Source organism: Planococcus citri, chromosome 3 (genome assembly GCF_950023065.1).
Source record: "Planococcus citri chromosome 3, ihPlaCitr1.1, whole genome shotgun sequence".
Classification (NCBI taxonomy): Eukaryota; Metazoa; Arthropoda; class Insecta; order Hemiptera; family Pseudococcidae; genus Planococcus; species Planococcus citri.
Window position 1 is genome coordinate 6,835,130 of NC_088679.1, and position 19,665 is coordinate 6,854,794.

Consider the following 19,665-nt stretch of genomic DNA (forward strand, 5'->3'; position numbering starts at 1 on the left):
ATCGCTGATAGCTGCATCAGTGCAGCCAACCTTGAATTTTGATTTTGAATCAAAACCAGTGTAGCCAAATCGCCTACTGAAATTTGGCAACAACTTGTTTATCAAATTTTCAGCTTATCAGCGTTTCTGTGAAAATGAAAAATTCGCTTACGGAAGTGTTTCGAGTAAATTTTGATGATTTTCGATTAATTTTGAATAAATAGGGGACTAATATTTCAAATTATAAGTTAGTACTCTCTCTTATGTTATTCGTTGGATACCGTTGAATTTAATATCCTCCATTATGCACGATCCGTACGAATGGTACCCCATTCTGAAGCTCAATTCTCAAATCGATGCTGTTGCTGCCTATGGTAATATCAACGTATTTTATCGTACTAACACTTAAATCTGTTATTAACTGCGAACTTGTATACTTTTAGATGAAAATTTACTGGTGGGTACGAAACAAGGCCACCTTATTATGTACAGCGTTACTAGGAAATCACCGGATCAGAAATACGAGGTTCAACTTCTAAGATACAACAAGAATTTTTACCGGAAACCTATTCAGCAATTGTTCGTCATAGCGCCGTTAAATATTCTAATTATTCTAGTCGGCAAGTAGAACTATCAACTTTCAGAATCTATTTCAAAGTACCAGGGTACTAAAACTAGTTCTTTAAATTCTCAGATAATATGATCTACGTTCATGACCTGTCATCGATGAACTTTCCACTGATTACATCGTTACCGAAAACCAAAGGAGCCAATTTATTCACCGTCGATATCAAAGTAAACATCGTTTTTTTTTATGTCAAGCTAGAGGTATTTTTTCAATTATAAATTTTAATTTTGTTCACAGAACCAGACTGATAAGTCGTTGACGCTCAAACAATCGTACATAGTTCGTTTGTGTGTAGCTGTGAAGAAAAAATTGCAACTGTTTTACTGGAAAAATAAAGAATTCCTGGAATTTGGTGAAGATATTTCGATCTCTGATTATGCTAAATCGCTAGCGTGGTGTCAAGAAACAATTTGTGTTGGTTTTAAAGCAGAATACGCTCTGATTCAGGTATGTATTCGTATATCTGCGTAGGATGGTGTTCAATAAATCCTAACCGCGTATTTTATTCCGCAGCTCGGAGAAAAAAACAAACAACAGGAGCTTTTTTCTACTGGTAGAAATATGGAACCGAATGTGATAAAGTTGAATGATTCCACGTTCGCTTTGATTAAAGATTCTCAGTCAGTTTTTGTCGAAACCGATGGAAATTTATTGGTGAAAAATGCCGTTAAATGGACCGAAATGCCGTTAGCTGTTGGTAATTAAACATATGACTTGAATAACAACAGATAATTTTAAAAAAGAATTAATGAATACTGTGTACATAAAATCAACTTTGGTCTTCTCTTTTAACGATGACCTATTTTAAAATATCGTGAAATTTTCGCGCAGTTTCTGTAAAGCAATTTATGTTTATTACAGCTTACGATGAACCTTACATCGTTGCTCTATTGAACGATTCGGTCGAAGTACGAGCCGTCCAACCTACTTTATTGGTACAATCAATGAAAATATCTAATCCTCAGCTGATCTGCTATTGTTCTTCCGGAGTTCTCTACGTTTCGGCCGATTTTCACGTCTATCGCGTTCAAGCCATTCCTGTTGCTCGACAAATCAAGACCCTCATCGATGAAAGACAGTTCCAATTAGCGTTGCAATTATGCGTATGTATTTTAAAAATTACTTTTCTACTCGTGCTGTTGCCGTAATAATCGAATCAACTCTCTTTTTTTCAAATAAATAGAATATATCCGATGAACCCGAAGCTGAAAAGATGAAAAATAGGCACCAAATACAAACCCTTTACGCTTACGATTTATTCAGCAGTAAACAATTCACCGAATCTATGAAGCAATTCCTAGCATTAGATACAGGTAAATGACCTTAAAACGGTTTCAAATTCAACATTTCAGAGATTACATTTGCTAACATTTTTCATGCTGTTTTTTTTTTCTCCGCAGATCCTTACGATGTTATTAGACTGTTTCCGAATTTTTTGCCTCAAAATGGACCGCCTGGTTCAGAAGATTCTACACCATCCGAAGGACCACCAAAATTCCAGAATAGAGATCAGGAAAAAAGCATTATGGCATTGATCGAGTATTTGACTGAAGTATGATGAATCAGTATTCGTAAAATTTTCAAACTTTCAAAGTCTAATAAAACGATGTATTTTTAGGCACGATTGTTATTAATGCAAAAGAAGAAAGATCCTGCTGAGCGAGATCAGACACTTCAAATAATTGATACAACTTTATTAAAATGTTATTTAAACGTAAGTTGTGTTCCTTTGATTTAGAGATTTTCATTTTAAAAAAATGATTAACTACTTTTCCCTCGAATTTCGCAGACCAACGATGCATTAATTGCTCCGCTACTGCGATTGAACAATTGTCACATTGTGGATACGGAGAAAACTCTTAAAAAACATAAAAAATACAGCGAATTAATTATTTTATACGAAACAAAAGGTCTTCATCACAGAGCTTTGGAACTTTTAGAAAAACAAGCCGATCAAGCGGATTCCAGTTTACGAGGACACGAAAGAACTGTTCAGTATTTACAACGTTTAGGTATCGTATTCAAACATCGTCTCCTTTCTCTTCTATTACATTAAATTGTGGATTATATTACGTGTAATGTACTATTCTAGGTAAAGAGAACATTGATTTAATATTCCAATTTGCTGGCTGGGTTCTGGAAAGACATCCGGAAGATGGATTGAAAATATTCACCGAAGATATCCAAGAAGTGGAACAATTACCAAGACCTAAAGTGCTCGATTACCTTAATAGAACTAATAAATCTTTAGTTATTCCGTACTTGGTAAGATTAAATTACAAATATCATCGCTTCTTTCTCATTATTACGATGTGTAATTTCTTCGGTTGGGTTTTAGGAACACGTTATTTACATTTGGAACGATACGAATCCTCTGTTACATAATGCTCTAGTGCATCAGTATCGAGAAAAAGTACTCCAGTTATGCGATCCTTCTAGTCCTGCGGCGGATCAAGTAGCTGGTCAGAATATTCGATCGAAAATGATTAATTTCTTAGAAACATCGGATTATTACGTTCCAGAAACCGTTCTAACTCATTTTCCTTTCGACTGTAAGTATTTTCTTATCCTATGTGAAATTAGTCACCTTTGAGATCACTCAAAACTTGGTTAAATTTCAGATTTACACGAAGAACGAGCCGTTCTACTGGGCAAATTCGGTCGTCATGAGAAAGCTCTAACTATCTACGTTACCGTATTAAACGATATCGAAAAAGCTGCCCATTATTGCGAACGTGTTTACAAAGAGGGCAAATCCGGTTCTGAAAATGTTCGTTTTTGAATTCGTCTGTTGATCATTTGTTGACTGATTCTTAATCTGTATATTGTTTCGTTTTAGGTGTACATCATTTTATTACAGTTGTTGATCAGTCCGCCGGAAAGTTGGCTCGTTGGGGTGACTCCTCCGGTACCTCCGAAACCTGATATTGAAATGGCGTTGACTTTACTCGAAGGAAATGCTTCGAAAATACCTCCAGCGAAAGCTTTGAAAATTTTACCTAAAGACATTCCCGTGTATAAAATTAATCATTATTTGAATATTAGTCTCGGTCAGCATTTAACGGATAAGAGAAATAAGCAAATTTTAAGAGGTCTGTTGTACGCCGAACATTTACAAGTGAGTTGCATGCTTGTTAAATTTGACAGGAAAGTACCATTTATTTTATTTTTAATAATAATAATGTTTTTTAATTAGGTTCAAGAACAAAGAATTCAGTTCGAGTCTCAGAATATGTTGTTGACCGAGTGGAATATTTGTTCGGTTTGCAAAAAGAAGTTCAGCAACCAAAGGTGAAATATTTTTCGTATTGTTAATAAATTAATTTAGTTAACGCGTTTCAAAAATCATTCTCAGTCTTGAGAACTTGATTTAATATTTATTTATGTAGTTCATGATAAACTGATACTAGAACTTTCATTTTTCAGTGCTTTCATTCGGAATCCGAATGGCGATGTTATTCATTTCTCGTGTCAAGATACACAAAAACGACTGAGTTGATATTTTCATTCAATACTTGATGTGTAATTTCCTCGACTCATTTGTTATCTATTATCTTTTATCATTGTTTTTACTCGCATTGTTATTATTATAATAAATATTCTGTTTCATAGTTGTTAAAAATTAGGAAGCTGAGCTTCATATTCCTCGTCTAAACGCTCTTAGCTTCGTATTTCGTGGTTTGGAAGAATATTGAGCGGTTCTATTATTTTATTAAAGAGTTCAGTCATAAGAATGTTCAGTTTTTGAGCTCTTCGCGTAAGCCATAGGTTTGATTAGGTGTTGAATAAGTTGCATACTCGATTCGCCGTAAATACACAAATAGCAAAAATTTGGCCATGAATTTGGATTTGTTCCTGTTCATTGTTCGGAGAGTAAATCAAATTGTTCCATCGATGCCAATTTCTGAAAATCTGGTTCCATTTTCAAACACTCAAGTTTTGGAAACACTTGAGGAGTACTTTTGTAAATATGTAGGTAGGGTAAATGATCAATTTTCCATTTTTAACTTTAAGCCTCAATAAATGTAGGTAGGTAATAGTATATTACACATCAAGGGAGGTATTCTTTATGAACTCCCGTGGTGTGTACGCGATTTTACGTGCCTGCGGTGGAGGAAAGTGACGTTTATCGCCCTTTGCCCGCGCAGCAGGCGGTAAAGAGCCTTTTACCTCCCACAGGTATGTAAAAACAAGTAGGTAGTTCTAAAGTGGCCTGGCCGGCAAACAGCAAGTCGCAGAGGTAGGTATGCTTTGTTTTCCTTCTTTGTGTGAATTTTGAGGATTTTTATCAAAAGATTCCTGTTTAAATACATCATCACTCATCAGGTTTTACATTAAAATATAAGATTTTCTCATAGCAGAAACGTTTTGTTCGAAGGGTTCAACTTTAGTGAGTTGAAAATTTAAAGTGAAATTTCTTTCAAATCTACATATTCAATATGGGAGTGAATCTGACCGAAGGATGTATTAAGGTACGTCACTGAATAGTATTTTTTAACGAAGTAAAATAGGTATCAATAGTACTCAGATATTATATTGTTAAATTCTAGGATATCATGCTGGATGAGGAAATAAACTCCCCAATAGTTCAAATTTTGGTAAGTATTGCGTAATTCTAGAATGAATGTTTCTGTGTTATTGTATTATAATTGATTATTATTTGAATGTTTAGAGCTATAGAAAGTTTTGTAAGTGGAACACGGTCATCGTTTCGGATGGAATGTTCTTCACTGAACCCTCAGCAGCGTTAGTTGGATCTGCTGCTATGTTGGCTATTAATGGAGAATTACAGCCCTACAGTGTGGTTGTCTTGGACGATTACAGAACCGTCAAAATGCACCACCCCAAAGGACATTCGTATGTATTGTTTCCTTTATGATTTAGGTAGATGTGTGATTGATGTTTCTTCCTGATTTGATTAATATTTTCTTCCAGGATGATGTTAACGATTCTTAAAATGACCATATTGAGAAAGGGCGATGCCGTAGCAAGACAAATCGGTAATCCGATCTCTGCCATTGAATTTCAATTTAAAGGTGAAATTGCGAATACCTACCATCTAAATCTATGTATGTATTGCTTCATACATTTAGTTCTATCATATTCCAGGGCTCAGCAGCTTTGAAAAATTGCTGTTGGAGAAAGCAAAGACGTTACCAATAGCAGCGTTGGATCCTGGCAATGATCGTTGGTCAATTAAAGCTCGAATTTTGAGCAAAACATGTATACAGTCGAATTCAAACGATGAATTCTTCAACATGGAACTCGCCGATTCGTCTGGCACAATATCAGCGACTGCTTACAACGATGCTTGTCGTAAATTTTACCACTTGATAGAGGTAGAATTTTTTTTAGTCTCTCTTAATAAATGCTATACCTCTAATATACCTAAATCATTAAACACCTTTTTTTTAAATTATTCATTTTGAAATTTTATTAGGTTAATAAAGTATACCAGATTTGGCGTTATTACCTTCAGAGTGAAGAAACAACACCCCCCAAATTGAGGTTGATTTTGAAACATGATAGCGAAATCGAACTGGCCATCGAAAATACACAGTTCAGCTTCTCTACCCCTAGATTTTTTAATGACGGGCCTTTAAAGTTTAAATAGGTACTTCAGTCGGTGAGGAAATTTAATAAATAAGTAATATAGTATGTAAAATTATTGACTTTGTGTTTATTAATCATTGTGCTTTTGTTCTACGAAGATATTATTGGAGTTTGTTTGTACGTGTCAAGTTTGAAACCGCGAAAAGTCTTACGTCGTTACATGTCCCTGACAGACCCAACTGCAGATTTAATTGCTGATTCGGATGAAAGAAGCGTGTGTATTTTGTGTTCATTTCTTGATTCTACCTACAATTAGTTTACCTACATAGGTATACTTCATTCGTAAAATTTTGTGCAATAATTATGTGTTTATATTTTTAGTGGAGAGTCATGTTATCGGATGATGCAGCTGAAAAAAATCGAGTTTCCTTTTTCCTTCACACCTGTGGTTGCCATTAAAGGAGCAAAAATTATCAAGAAATCAGCAACGATCCAACTCCTCCGACTAGCTTCCCTCAGTTTCGCTTCCGGTATTCTTTTATTTTTTCGACTGGAATGAATAGTCTCAATTTCAATTTGCAAGGAAGTGGAATTCATAAGTACCTGGTCAGAAAAATAATGTGTAGGTAAGTAAATCAGCGATTCTGATAAAAAATAGTTGGTGTAATAATTGTAACCACAAAATAAAAAGTAAAAAACTACAAATTATAAACACAACACACTCAACTAATTAATTTTTAATTTTTAATTTTTACTAAAAAAAATACGTTGTAGTACAATTTATTTTTTCAATTAATTAAATTGGAATCGTCGTTATTGAAAATTTGAGTTTAAAAATATCTGCATTTTAGATAAATTTTCAAAAATACTGACAAGACAAATTCAAAATCAAATGATATGAGTATGATTAGAACCCGTCCCTGAGATTAAAAAAAAAAAATTTGCGCCTATATTTTAATACCTACCAAAGAGAACCAATCGTAGCGAGGCTACTCCATCGATGGGCTACCAAATTCGCTTTTTCAGTACTCCAAAAACAAATCCTCATTCAAAAAAACAATCGAAATATAATCTAAATTTATTGATTTACAAAAATGAATTATTCATTTCTCCTTTTCAACTTATTTGGGTACATGGAGTAAACATTGGATCAGCTGATCTTTTAAATCGGGAAACGCAGCCACCAATGCTGCCAATACTGGTTTTCTATCCGCTAACTCAAAGTATTCGCCGTTACCGAAAAATCCACGTATCACTTCAATCAATTGTTCTCTATCTTCGTCGGTGAAATATCCATCTACATAGTTTCAAATGAATTAAATCTATGTTGAATTATCTAAAAATTAATGGAAATGGTTCAACATACCGTTATTATCTTTTCGTTCATCGATTACATCCAAACCAGCTTTTAAAGTTTCACAGCCACCTTCTATAAAGCTGTCCGCTGAGGACGTCGACATAGCTGAGCTATCAGAGCTCTCATCTGAAGACGCTTCCGCTTTCGGCCTTTTGACTGCTGGCCTCGATATCTTTAACTGTACTCTGGCTTCTTCTTTATCTTTTTTCTTTTTTACAAGCGCTGACACACTGTGAAAAAATAGTAACAATATTACGATAAACGTTTTTCAAAATAGAATATACATCAAGAATGTAATTGATGAACTCACCGCGTGTAGACCTTATCAATGGGGGTCTTAAGGCTCCTTACAATTTGATTTACGTTCTCAGTCCAAGTTAATCCTTCCGCTTTTGTGAGTTCCGTTACAGCAGCGGTGGCGAACGTGTCATAATCAAACACATCCACTGAAAATTAAATCCAATTAATATTTATACATGTATCTTTTCTTTGCTTCCTTCCTAAAAAATGATATTCTCACCTTTCTGTAACTTTTTACTACGAGATCCAGATCTACGAGTCAGAGTACAAGTATTCACTCTGCACAACATATACGTTTTCACGTTTCGAACAATATAAAGGATACGCACGCAATCACATTAATGTGTAATAATTAATCCATCAGGCATCAATTATTGTAATTAGTTCCGAACTCGACAAATGAAAGAAGTACAGTGTTAGGAATTGTGGTTTTTATCATTGTAAACAGAGAGCACAATTCGCGACACTGATAAACGATTTATTTCGCGAGAATTTCCACTTTATTCATTTTTGAACTTCTCATGCATGTTTTCAGATGCGTAGATTTCAAATATCTAATTACTTTTTAATTTTTCTCAGTAATTACTGAGATATTTGATTAATTAGACGTAATTTTGCGCCAACTGGACTGATAATTTAATAACAAACCAACCAGCCAATCAGCGCACAGCAATAACCAGTATGCCTTATTGTGACGTAATACCAATAATGTCTATTGTTATTTTGCACGAAAAGATGGCCACCGATTTCGCCATAGTGCAAGTGCGCGCCATTTTTGCCCTCATCTTATCACTTGTTATCAGTTGATGAGTCAATCGACTTGACAATGAATGAACTGACCAGTAATTCGAAGAAATGAAAGAATTGAGTAAAAATCATGGATACTTCCACGCCGTTGAAGAAATTGTGTTCGAAACAACTCAAATCGTTGCTGTCGAGCGAATATAAAACTGTTAACAGTTCGACCAACTATAAACACGTGAATAATGATGTTCCAATCGAACCGGCTGATTCCGATCGTTTATTCTGCGATTCAAAATATACCGACGCGAACACTTCGATAGAAGTTTTTCCGTAAGTCAAATCCACATATTACGATATATTAATCAGAAATCATCGTACACGAGTTCGTTTACTCACCGCTTTTACTCGTTGTTTCAGAGTAAGTCCAATTTGTTGCACGAAAAACGCATCTGTTAATCTTGCTAATCTGCCGAATTTGGATACATCGAATTTAAAATGGTCTACTTCGCTTCATACTTCACACGCGGAAGAAGAACTTTTCGTAGAAGAAACAATGGATCCGATTCGTTCGCAATGTCACGTAAGTTTCCGAACGAGATTAGTGATACTATTTGTTTCAATATTCTGAGATTAATTTACTCATATTTTACACAGTGCACGGCGGAATACGATGATAACGTAACGAGTTTCAAGTTAATCGAGTCAAGCGAAGGGATCGAAGACGAAAAATTCGAAACAATTAGAAATACATCGGATCCTCCATGTTCGCCGATATTCCCAGCAGCGAGAGGTAAACGGCGAAAAAAGGATAAAGAACTTGTACCTGACGAACACCTTGACAGCAACGGTGCTAATAAAGGGTTATCTGATAGCGTATGCGAAGACATCCGGTGCTTGAATGAGCACGCTTTCGATCTAGACGATTCTTACGGCAATATATTCAACATAACTGCGCGACCATCTGAAAGTACGACGTTGAAGACGAGTCGATATTCGCTGGATTTCAGCCACGAAAACAGTAAGAAATTCGTCTATCCTTCGGCCAGTGTTTCGATCAAGAAACCCGAAAGTCATCTACGTGTCGACCAGTTGACGAATTACGCTCTGGCTCTAGAAGTACGAGATTCACGTTCGAGTTCATCTTCTTCTCGTAAATCTGAAACTAAAACTAAGACAAATGTGCTCAGTCAGAACACTATGATGGTTTTCAATGAGTTATATTTCAACGACTGTAGTAAAGATATCTTTGATGGCAGCTTGGATATAAACCTCAGCACCATAGTTTCACCTCGAGAAGATCAAGTAGTCGTTACTTCTACGAAATATGGAAAATCAAAACTAGAAATACTTCGAAATATCGCCCAGATTATGTTCGCGTGCCGAAATAATGATCGTGAAACTATTGGAAGACGTTTCGAGAAAATAACCGATCGATTCTGTAGCAGCGATTGCATGGCTGCTCGTTTGATGCGTTTTCTGTATTCGTCGTACTATTTCGTCACTTTTATCGATTTAGCGAGCTACAGAACGGACGAGTTTTATCAACTTGACGCTTTACAATATTTTATGGATCGTCTAAACGACTCGTTTAAATTTAATGTATCCTCGGTTTATGCGGAGAAATCGTTCGATTACTTCGAAAACGATGTTTACTCGTTGGAAAAACTGGGTGTTCCTGTGTCTGGTCTATACGTTGCTCGTTTCAAGACTTTACGTTGCTTGAGCACCGGTTGCGAAATCGATTCGATAAATATGCGATCCGAGTCTTCGAAGGTTGCTCGAGTTTTGAAAAATGAACGAGTATCGAATCTTCAAGACGAATTTTCTGGTGATCTTTTCGACTTCGAACACTTCAGTGATGTTCAAATTGCGAATGGTAATCGTCTGAGCATACCTGAAAAATCGCTCAAACGATTCGTGGATAGATTCAGCGATGTATTCGATGACCAAGGTGACAACGATGTATTGTATCCAGCTGATAAAAAAAGACGAATCGAAAACAGTAGCGTTATCGTAACAGATACAAAGCTTCCATCGTCATTCGTAGGCATCACCAACGGTTTCCGAACTGGTACCGGAAAACCAGTCAGTATTCAGACGAAATCACTTCATACGTCGAAACAGATATTCTCAGACATACTGAATCCGGCGACGGAATCGAATCCCAAACACCATCTTGAAAATTTACGCGGAAAATCGAATGAAACCTCAACTCCGGCTGCTTGCGGTTTCAAAACATGTTCTGGAAACCCGATTAAGGTCGACGATAAGCTGTTACAAAAGTCTAAAATCTTGTTTTCCGATATTTCGAGCGAAGCAGGATTCGATTTAGAAGACGATAACGCTGATTCTTCTAGAAAACAGGACAAACAGCCAGCTTCGGGCTTCAAATCAAGTTCTGGTCGAACGATTAAAGTAAATGATCATTTGTTACGAAAATCTGAAAATCTTTTTTCGGATATTTTGACCGAAACTAGATCTAATTTCGGTACCCCTAGAACAAGTAACGGAGAATATAAAAACCCATTCAAGACAACGGTTCCTGGTTTCAAATCTAGTTCCAGTGGAACGATCAAAGTTGGCAACGAGTCGTTACAAAAGTCTAAGAATCTGTTTTCGGATATTTTCGCCGAAACTGAATGTAGTTTTGGACCAGACGAAGCAGCGGTTTCAGGATTCAAAACAGGCTCTGGTCGAGCTATCAAGATCGATGACCAATCGTTGCAAAAGTCTAAAAATCTATTTACGGATATTTCGGTCGAAACTTCCGGTGAAGCTGTCCCTAAAAATGGCCAATACAAGAGACCAATCAAACCAGAAGCTGTGGGTTTCAAAACAGGATCTGGAAGGACGATTAAAGTTGATGATGGATCGTTGCAAAGTTCAAAAAATCTATTTTCTGATATTTCTATCGAAACTGGCTGTGATTTTGGAGACGTTGTCCAAAAAAATGGAGCATACAAGAGACCAATCAAACCAGAAGCTGTAGGTTTCAAAACAGGATCTGGAAGAACGATTAAAGTTGATGATGGTTCGTTGCAAAGTTCAAAAAAACTATTTTCGGATATTTCGATCGAAACTGCTTGTGATTTTGGAGACGTTGTCCCCAAAAATGGCGCATACAAGAGACCAACAAAGCCAGAAGCTGCGGGTTTCAAAACAGGATCTGGTAGAATGATTAAAGTTGATGATGGATCGTTGCAAAGCTCAAAAAATCTATTTTCGGATATTTCGATCGAAACTGCTTGTGATTTTGGAGACGTTGTCCAAAAAAATGGAGCATACAAGAGACCAACAAAGCCAGAAGCTGCGGGTTTCAAAACAGGGTCTGGAAGAACGATTAAAGTTGACGATGGTTCGTTGCAAAGTTCAAAAAATTTATTTTCGGATATTTCGATCGAAACTGCTTGTGATTTCGGAGACGTTGTCCAAAAAAATGGAGCATACAAGAGACCAATCAAGCCAGAAGCTGCGGGTTTCAAAACAGGATCTGGAAGAACGCTTAAAATTGATGAAGAATCGTTGCGAACGTCTAAGAATTTATTTTCGGATATTTCCGTCGAAGCAGAATCCAACTTCGACGACGCAGCTCCCAGTACCAGTGCTTACAAAAGACCAACAAAGACTGAAACCATGGGCTTCAAAACAAGCTCCGAACGAACGATTAAAATTAACAACGAGTCGCTGAAAACGTCTAAAAATCTATTTTCGGATATTTCGGCTGAAATAGAGGGCAATTCTGATAGCAATGGATCGTCCAAGAGATCGGACAAGGCAGCGTTATCGGGTTTCAAAACAAGCTCCGGCAGAAGGATCAAAGTCAACGATGATTTCATGAAATTGTCCAAAAATTTATTTTCGGACATGATGAACGAAACCGAAGCCAATGCTGATGCTGTAGATGCAAACATTACGAATAATTTCAAGACTGGCTCCGGTAAGGATGTTAAAGTAAGCGTCGAATCGTTGGAAAAGCCTAAAAATTCATTCTCCGATGTTAATTCGTGGCCGGAGAAGAAAGTAAACGCTGTCAACAGAACTTCCCCGAAGGAAAACGAAATGAAAGATGTAAAAGACAAGAATGAGCACCGATCACCTCCGCCTCGTGTTCATAACCAATCCTTCGATCTATCTCGTGAAATAATGGAAAGTGCGAGTGCTTTCTTGTACGACATTTCGCACGAATCTGGGTCTTCCTTCTTCGTACCGAACGAAACGAGTATAATTTCGAAAACAAATCCGCTCGAACAATCCGGATCATCGTTCTCCGTACCAAACGAAACGAGTATAATTTCGAAAACAACTCCGCTCGAACAGTCCGAATCCTCCCTCTGCATACCAAAAGAAACGAGCACAATTTCGAAAACAAATCAGCACGAACAATCTAGCTCCTCATTTACCATACCGAACGATACGAGCACAATTGACAAAACCAACTCTCTCGTAGAAGAGCATCGCAGAAGCGACGTTTCCAATACCACAGCCAGCTCCAGATCGAGCAGTCCGGTATTCGACGCGAAATACGCGCCAACCAAACGTAAATCCTCGAGCCGAAGAACCAGCAGTGTACAATCGTTGAATATAACTTTCGGTGGTCGTAAAACAAATGATAGCAGCGGTAGCAGTGGCAGCGATCAAATGTCTGCCGAATTGGAAACGTTGAAAATGAATTTCTCCCTCAAGTCTCATAAAAGGAAGTCAAGTTCTCGGGATAATTCGCAAGTTGGCACTAAAAAATGTAAAAATGGTTCGCTGTCGTCTTCGCCGGACGAAGACGAGAAGCTTGCGTCATCTCGTCGTCGAGCAACTGCTGTAGCTCATCAACAGAAATACATTTCTAACAAACCGAAGGAATTTTGTCGGCCTACTCGAGGGTATTATTCGACTTTAATACACGGTAGCAAAGAAGCGGAGCTTAGTGCTGTAGTTGATCGTATTTCACTCGGTCATCTGGCTCGTAACGAGAAACCAAAACTTTATTCTTTCGACGAGGTAAACATCCTTTTTACCTTTTAATAAATTGAAAATTTCTGTTTTTTTACACAAATCATCATTTCAGTATTTAAAACTCGGTTTGCTTCCGGCTGTCGTTCGAATGACTTCTCAAAACGCTAGAAATTTCACCTTCACCAGCCAACTTATCACGTAAGTTCAACCTTTTATTACGTAATTACTTTTCATTTCCATGTTTCGAGCTAAGATGGTTACATTTTGATGTTTCGTTTCAGCGACAAGCTCTCAAAAACAGATTCGAACGGTGCCATTTTGTTCGGAGACTCGGTTCCGATAATATTAAACGAGAAAAACGAAATCACTTTGGAAGAGATTATCAGAGGATTTCTCGCTAGCCCTGGTGTCGATCCGAAACTCATCTCTCGCGACTGGATCACCAATCATTATCGATGGATTGTTTGGAAATTAGCTTCGATGGAGAGATTTTTTCCTAAATCGTTGGGTCGAAGGTATAAAAGCGAATAAATTCAGTACGACGAGTTTCTAGAAATATGTTCTGATTTTACTACTTTTTTTTCAGATATTTGACATTGGATAATGTTTTATTTCAATTAAAATTCAAATACGAACAAGAAATCGACCGATGTGTTAGATCTGCGTTGAAAAAAATCCTCGAAGGTGACGATTCAGCGGCCAGACCTTTGGTATTATGCGTCGCTTCTATCGAAAAGGTCTGTAATTTTACTGCCTCATTCACATTTCAACTAAAATTCGAGTTGATAATATTATTTTATTTTTGTAGGGAGCAAATTCATCGAACGATTACAAAGTCGAATTAACTGACGGCTGGTACAGTATTTTCGCTCAAACGGACGATCAAATCAACGATTTAATTTCGCGTAAGAAAATATCCATCGGAGGAAAAATTATCGTCATTGGGGCCGAATTAGTTGGGTTTCGTGAACCCTGCGATCCTTTACAAGTACGTTAAATTTCTTTGTATCTGATGATCTTGGATCTCTTCTGCATTGGTTCTTATGGTTATGCAAAATGTTGATAATTGTTACAGACGAGTGAAAATGTACGTTTGAAATTCAGCGCCAATTCCTGTCGTCGAGTTCGTTGGGATACACGTTTAGGATTTTACCTTGGTAACCTGAGCCCGATAAATAGAATCCAGACTGTATTGCCCAAAGGTGGATTCATTTCGCATCTTACTGCCGTCGTAGCCAGAGTTTATCCTTTGCTGTTTTTAGAAAAATACGACAATCCAGCTGCAGGTAAATTGACTCATTTTACTTGAATTCACGTTGGTATCCCAAGTGAGTAAAAAATGTAATTTTTATAGACAACACAGCTGGTGGACCTGCCTCTTCAACGGTAACCTGGTCGCGTCTTCATAACGAAAAGGTCGAAATGAAGAAAGTGATGGCTTTCGAAAGAGATCGTCAAAATTGTATAGAATCAATTTTATCTCAAGTTACCAATGAAGTTTTGAAGGAGAATGGTAAAGGGAATGCAGATGCTTTAACCGTAAGTATGGAATTCGTATGATCCTGGGATTCGATTGTTGCGAATATTGAGTAGAATACGATTCGATGACAAATCACAATTTTAGAATTAATTCTCATTTTTACGATACGTGATTCTTTTCGTAGGGAGACTGTTCAAATCAACAGAACAACGATAGATTGCGCGATATCATTCAACAAAGGGTGCAATCTCGTTTACCGGTGAAATTTTCCAAGAATAGGCACGTCAGCCGATTATTAAAGGTGAGATTGTTGGAGTCATTTTCTTGGGCTACGTTCTCTTTTTGAATTTCAGAAATTTAAAACTATAAGATTGAAAATTTATGATCATCAGAAAAAATTCTAAAAATTAAGTAGACCTACTTACAAAATTATGAACATTTTTTATAAATTTTGGCATTTTTACAAATTTGTAAAGTGTGAATAAACAAAAAAAATCAAATTTTCCAAATCCCAAAATTGTAAAATTTTCAAAATATCAAGTAAAATCTAAAGTTTACGAAAATTCCAAAGATTGTAAAGTTTAAAAATTATCAAAAATTCCTCAACAATTAATAAATAGTAAATATCAAAGTTCAAAATATTATAACAATATTGTAAAAATGTAAAATTCCAAAAATTTCAAAATCCCAAGTTTCAAAAATCATTAAAATAGGTACCTTAAAAATTTGAAAAATATAAAAATTCCAAAAATTGTGAATTCGTGAAGTTACAAAGATTAAATACGTACAAAATTTTTTTTAGATTCTCAAAAATAGTGAAAATTTCAGAATTATCAATAAATAATCCTCGAAAAATCAAAAAATGAATAATAACAATTTTGAAAATGTTGTGAACTCTTAAAAATATAAAAATCCAAAATGTTGAAGAGTTCCAGAAATTACAAAAAATTCCAAAAATTGTAAACATTCAAAATTGCAAGTAAAAATTTCTCAAAAATTCAAAAAAAACAAAAATTTGTAAAATTCTTGAAATTTATAAATATTAAAAAATTATGAAAATGTAGAAATTTGTGAAATTTTAAGAATTATTGTAAAAATAACAGAAAAATCACTAATCATAAGAAATCACACAAATCTAAAATTCACAAAAATGCCAAAAATTGTAAAGTTTCCAAAATTATTCAGAATTTCTTGAAAATTTGAAAAATATAAAAATTCCTAAAATGATGTAAGTTTTAAAAATCGTAATATTTCAAAAATTTTAAGGAGACCTCAAAAATTTGAAAAATATAAAAATTCTAAAAATTGCTGATAAAAATTTCAAAGTATAATTTTTTTTTCAAATTCCTTTCGTTCGTTTTTTGGTATTTTTCAAATTTCATTCTGAGCATGAAACTGTTTTTGTTTATTTTTTGTTTGTTTTGTTTCAATATTGATGAGAAAAGCTTCAAAGTGTCAACCCACTTCCTCCTAAATTAACATTTCAAAATATTTGTGCTAAATTTCATTTTGGTTCATTTTATAATGATTTTTCCAAAATCTAAAAATCCACTGGAAGCTCCTGTGGGATTAAAAAACACGAAGAATAGATTCGTGAAGTCCAAAATAGAGTATTAACCAAATTTCATATTTTTATTTCTCATTCATCATTTTTCTCAAATTCCTGAATTAAAAATTAATGAAATTTGAATTTTTTTTAAATCCTAAAAATCGAAAAATGAAATTCAAAACTTGGAATTTGATCCAATGTGTATTTTTAAGGATGTAAAATTCAACTCTACAAATTCCCACATTTTTTTCACAAGGAACCACTTCAGTCCTTCGGTTCAAATTTAAAAAATTCTTGAATATCTGAAAAAAGCATAATTATCAAAAAAAATTGAAATTTTGATTATCAAGTATATGTATGATCTTCCCGAAAGCATTGTTCGCTGATTCTAGACGTTCTGGAGCCTCCAGCGCAAAATCAGTTTTCTCTAAGAATTTTCATTTCGAGTATTTCCAAAATGGATGGATTTTAACTCGAGCAACTGTTTTTTTTTCAACGTGCTCTTTCAAATATTACAGAATTTTTCAACTTTTATGGCGTTTTTATTTCTTAATTCAACCCTCGTGTCGTTTATTATTTTCGCAGATTCGATTGGTTGATGCGCAAGATGTGAAAAATAAACCATCCGCTATTTTAACAATCTGGAATCCTTGCGACGATGTGTCTAATTTTTTCAAAGAAGACAGATGTTATAATTTTCTCAACATAAACGCCAATCAAATCCGGTATGTATTCTCATCGTTTACAAAATTAATTTCCTACTCGTTGTTAATTTTAACGTTTAATTGTTTTTATTTCACTTTATGTGACAGAAATGGCGAATTACAATTATGTTCCACTCGTTCGAGCAAATACGACCGAAGCAGCAGCAATAGCTCCGGTGACGGTAACGATCACTGGTTCAGAAGACGCGTTCGAGGAGTCGAAGATTTGAACGAACGTAGCGAAGATGAAGATAAAGCCTGTTCATTCGATGAAGTAGACGTGACCGGTGTCATTATTAAAATTCAATCGAAGACGCGGTCCGGTGATTTCGAACAGAATGGTCGAATATACTTGGCCGATTTGCAACGACGATTTTTCGCGCTTTCTTTTCGAATCGATTCGAAGGTTTGGATAATTATTCAAATAAATCCGAATTATTATTTTACTTCGCTGCATCTTAAAATATTGTAACGATCACTGATCGATATCGAGATCAAATCGAACCCATCATTTTCGATTTTTCTAATCCAGACGAACGAATAAAAGTAGCAGAATTAAGAGATTGTTTGACCAAGTTCGAATATTGATCGTTACACCTTATACGACAACTTGTAATTTACTCAGAAGTCAGATTGCAACAATTTTTTTGAATAATTCGATACTTTCTTCTATTATCTAGAATTTCGACTACGGAGACTCGTTAGAAAGTGGAAAAATCATAGCCGGATTGAATTTACAGTGGAAAAAAGGATGGCTGTGTTGGAATACTCCCATTTTATACGTTAGTGAATTCAGTTCCTTCGTTCAATCGACAAATATCGCATCTTTACAACATGGTATTGATCAAATTCGTCGTCATTTTCAAACTAGCGTAAGTTTCACTTCAAAATACACAAGTAACCTAATCGTAATCATGCCAGAAACGTTAATATTTGATAATACACGTGATTTGTTATTCGTTCACAGAATTTGAAAGCTTTCATCGCAGAATGCGAAGAAAAATTAAACACCATCATCGACTTGCCTGCAGACACATCAGCCAACGAAAACAACCGCAGCAATACTGCCAACGTCAGCTTAGACACAACTCCAACAATACCAGCAACGTCATCACCAGCACCAGCATCAGCAATCGACTCCAGCCACAAAAATAAATCCAGCAACCAGTCAACGTTTAAAAATGCGAGTACACGATGTAGATTTGAAAAATTACAGAATTACGGCAGACCTCCTTCCCTGTCACCTCTCGTTTTAACCTCGCAATCTAAACTTAAAGCCAAGTTACCTTTGAAAGTTTCCAGAAGGTCTTTCAAATCGTGATCGTGCCCTTATGCCTTGCTACAATAAATAGGTACCTATCTGAAGCAACTTGTGATGAATGTATTTTATTGTCAGTGAATATTGTGAAGATATTATTTGTGCGATTCGATCGTAATAAATTCATTTCTAATATTGTCGTTTTAATTTTTGAAAAACCTGAAAGTATTTAGCGAACAGTTGAAGCAAAAATTGGTTGTTTGATTTTTTTTCCATCTGGAACAAAACTAGGGTGCAAAAAGATTATTCCCGATACCTCCACCCCCCCCCCCCCCCCAATTTGAGGTACTAAGACTCATTTCTAATTTCTGGCAAAGTTCAAAACTCTATAAATATTCTAAAAAGCATTTTTTATGGCGATTGTTCAATTTATTCCTAATTCCCAAAATTATTATGAAATTAAGAACTGAAAATAGAATTATTGAAAATACTCGAAATTGAATAATTGAAAACTGATGATGAATATTTTGAAAATTATTCATTCAAAAAATGAAAGTAAAAACTCGAAGCGAAAATATAAAAAACTGAAAATCAAAAATTACACAAAAACTTGAATTGAAATCTGATACTAAAAATGAAATTGAAAACTGAAAACAAATTCAAACATTGAAAATCTCTGAAAATAAGATCAAAATCAGCGAATAAAATCAAAGAATGAAAGTAAAATTGAAAAGTGAAAACTCAAGAAACAATTCTAAAATTTAAAATAAAATTAATCGAAGGCAAAATTGAGAAAAAATGAAAATGAAATTGAAAATTCTGAAATTCGGATAAGAAGTTCAGAATAAAAACCAAAAATCGAAAATGAAATCGAAAACTGGAAATTAAATTAAAAATACGGAAAATCACTGAAAATGAAATCAAAAAATGAAACCAAAACTGAAAACTCAGAAGACAAATTCTGAAATTTAAAATAAAATCAACTGAAAGCAAAATTGAAAAAAAAATTGAAAATTCTGAAATTCGAAAAAGAAATCTATAAAAATTAAAAATCAAAAATGAAATTGAAAAAATATGGAAAATCACTGAAAATGAAAAATCAAAAAATTGAACTAAAACATAAAATTCAAGAGACAAATTCTAAAATTTAAAATAAAATCAACTGA

The 19,665-nt window shown here is 35.1% G+C and overlaps 4 protein-coding genes and 1 long non-coding RNA gene across 5 annotated transcripts; 4 read left to right on the forward strand and 1 right to left on the reverse strand.

Moving 5' to 3' along the window:
• The first annotated feature begins 124 nt into the window (after window positions 1–124).
• On the forward strand, window positions 125–4,218 carry Vps39 (vacuolar protein sorting 39). Its single transcript, XM_065359101.1, has 16 exons — window positions 125–353; window positions 423–599; window positions 674–774; window positions 845–1,054; window positions 1,121–1,304; window positions 1,469–1,710; window positions 1,791–1,920; window positions 2,008–2,159; window positions 2,226–2,321; window positions 2,397–2,619; window positions 2,700–2,872; window positions 2,946–3,159; window positions 3,229–3,377; window positions 3,447–3,725; window positions 3,804–3,898; window positions 4,034–4,218. Exons 1-16 carry the CDS (start codon window positions 284–286, stop codon window positions 4,104–4,106), a joined length of 2,568 nt encoding a protein of 855 aa, XP_065215173.1. The 5' UTR covers window positions 125–283; the 3' UTR covers window positions 4,107–4,218.
• A 698-nt stretch (window positions 4,219–4,916) lies between these two features.
• On the forward strand, window positions 4,917–6,052 carry LOC135839032 (replication protein A 70 kDa DNA-binding subunit-like). The gene is made up of 6 exons (XM_065354874.1): window positions 4,917–5,079; window positions 5,158–5,205; window positions 5,280–5,464; window positions 5,543–5,643; window positions 5,717–5,923; window positions 6,048–6,052. Exons 1-6 carry the CDS (start codon window positions 5,047–5,049, stop codon window positions 6,050–6,052), a joined length of 579 nt encoding a protein of 192 aa, XP_065210946.1. The 5' UTR covers window positions 4,917–5,046.
• Window positions 6,052–6,886, forward strand: LOC135842009 (uncharacterized). Its single transcript, XR_010558047.1, has 3 exons — window positions 6,052–6,233; window positions 6,319–6,434; window positions 6,542–6,886. It is a non-coding gene; the product is annotated as an uncharacterized LOC135842009 (long non-coding RNA).
• A 340-nt stretch (window positions 6,887–7,226) lies between these two features.
• On the reverse strand, window positions 7,227–8,414 carry LOC135842008 (uncharacterized). Its single transcript, XM_065359274.1, has 4 exons — window positions 8,038–8,414; window positions 7,828–7,963; window positions 7,527–7,747; window positions 7,227–7,457 (listed from the first exon to the last, which is right to left on the reverse strand). Exons 1-4 carry the CDS (start codon window positions 8,105–8,107, stop codon window positions 7,282–7,284), a joined length of 603 nt encoding a protein of 200 aa, XP_065215346.1. The 5' UTR covers window positions 8,108–8,414; the 3' UTR covers window positions 7,227–7,281.
• Window positions 8,415–8,577: 163 nt separating this feature from the next.
• Window positions 8,578–18,694, forward strand: LOC135842007 (breast cancer type 2 susceptibility protein-like). Its single transcript, XM_065359273.1, has 14 exons — window positions 8,578–8,891; window positions 8,979–9,141; window positions 9,216–13,553; window positions 13,621–13,706; window positions 13,790–14,023; window positions 14,095–14,245; window positions 14,317–14,496; window positions 14,584–14,794; window positions 14,863–15,047; window positions 15,173–15,289; window positions 17,123–17,262; window positions 17,350–17,647; window positions 17,922–18,113; window positions 18,209–18,694. Exons 1-14 carry the CDS (start codon window positions 8,695–8,697, stop codon window positions 18,560–18,562), a joined length of 6,846 nt encoding a protein of 2,281 aa, XP_065215345.1. The 5' UTR covers window positions 8,578–8,694; the 3' UTR covers window positions 18,563–18,694.
• The last annotated feature ends 971 nt before the right edge of the window (window positions 18,695–19,665 follow it).

Excerpts from the sequence above, each read along its gene's own strand:
- LOC135842008 (XM_065359274.1), bottom strand. The coding sequence starts at position 8,107 with ATGTTGTGCAGAGTGAATACTTGTACTCTGACTCGTAGATCTGGATCT. Across the intron at positions 7,964-8,037 it reads TAGTAAAAAGTTACAGAAAG|TGGATGTGTTTGATTATGAC; the intron begins GTGAGAATATCA and ends TTTAATTTTCAG. Across the intron at positions 7,458-7,526 it reads TGAACGAAAAGATAATAACG|ATGGATATTTCACCGACGAA; the intron begins GTATGTTGAACC and ends GAAACTATGTAG.
- LOC135842007 (XM_065359273.1), top strand. The coding sequence starts at position 8,695 with ATGGATACTTCCACGCCGTTGAAGAAATTGTGTTCGAAACAACTCAAA. Across the intron at positions 8,892-8,978 it reads ACTTCGATAGAAGTTTTTCC|AGTAAGTCCAATTTGTTGCA; the intron begins GTAAGTCAAATC and ends TCGTTGTTTCAG. Across the intron at positions 13,554-13,620 it reads AACTTTATTCTTTCGACGAG|TATTTAAAACTCGGTTTGCT; the intron begins GTAAACATCCTT and ends TCATCATTTCAG.
- Vps39 (XM_065359101.1), top strand. The coding sequence starts at position 284 with ATGCACGATCCGTACGAATGGTACCCCATTCTGAAGCTCAATTCTCAA. Across the intron at positions 1,921-2,007 it reads ATTCCTAGCATTAGATACAG|ATCCTTACGATGTTATTAGA; the intron begins GTAAATGACCTT and ends TTTTCTCCGCAG. Across the intron at positions 3,378-3,446 it reads GCAAATCCGGTTCTGAAAAT|GTGTACATCATTTTATTACA; the intron begins GTTCGTTTTTGA and ends GTTTCGTTTTAG.
- LOC135839032 (XM_065354874.1), top strand. The coding sequence starts at position 5,047 with ATGGGAGTGAATCTGACCGAAGGATGTATTAAG. Across the intron at positions 5,206-5,279 it reads CCCCAATAGTTCAAATTTTG|AGCTATAGAAAGTTTTGTAA; the intron begins GTAAGTATTGCG and ends TTGAATGTTTAG. Across the intron at positions 5,465-5,542 it reads CACCACCCCAAAGGACATTC|GATGATGTTAACGATTCTTA; the intron begins GTATGTATTGTT and ends ATTTTCTTCCAG.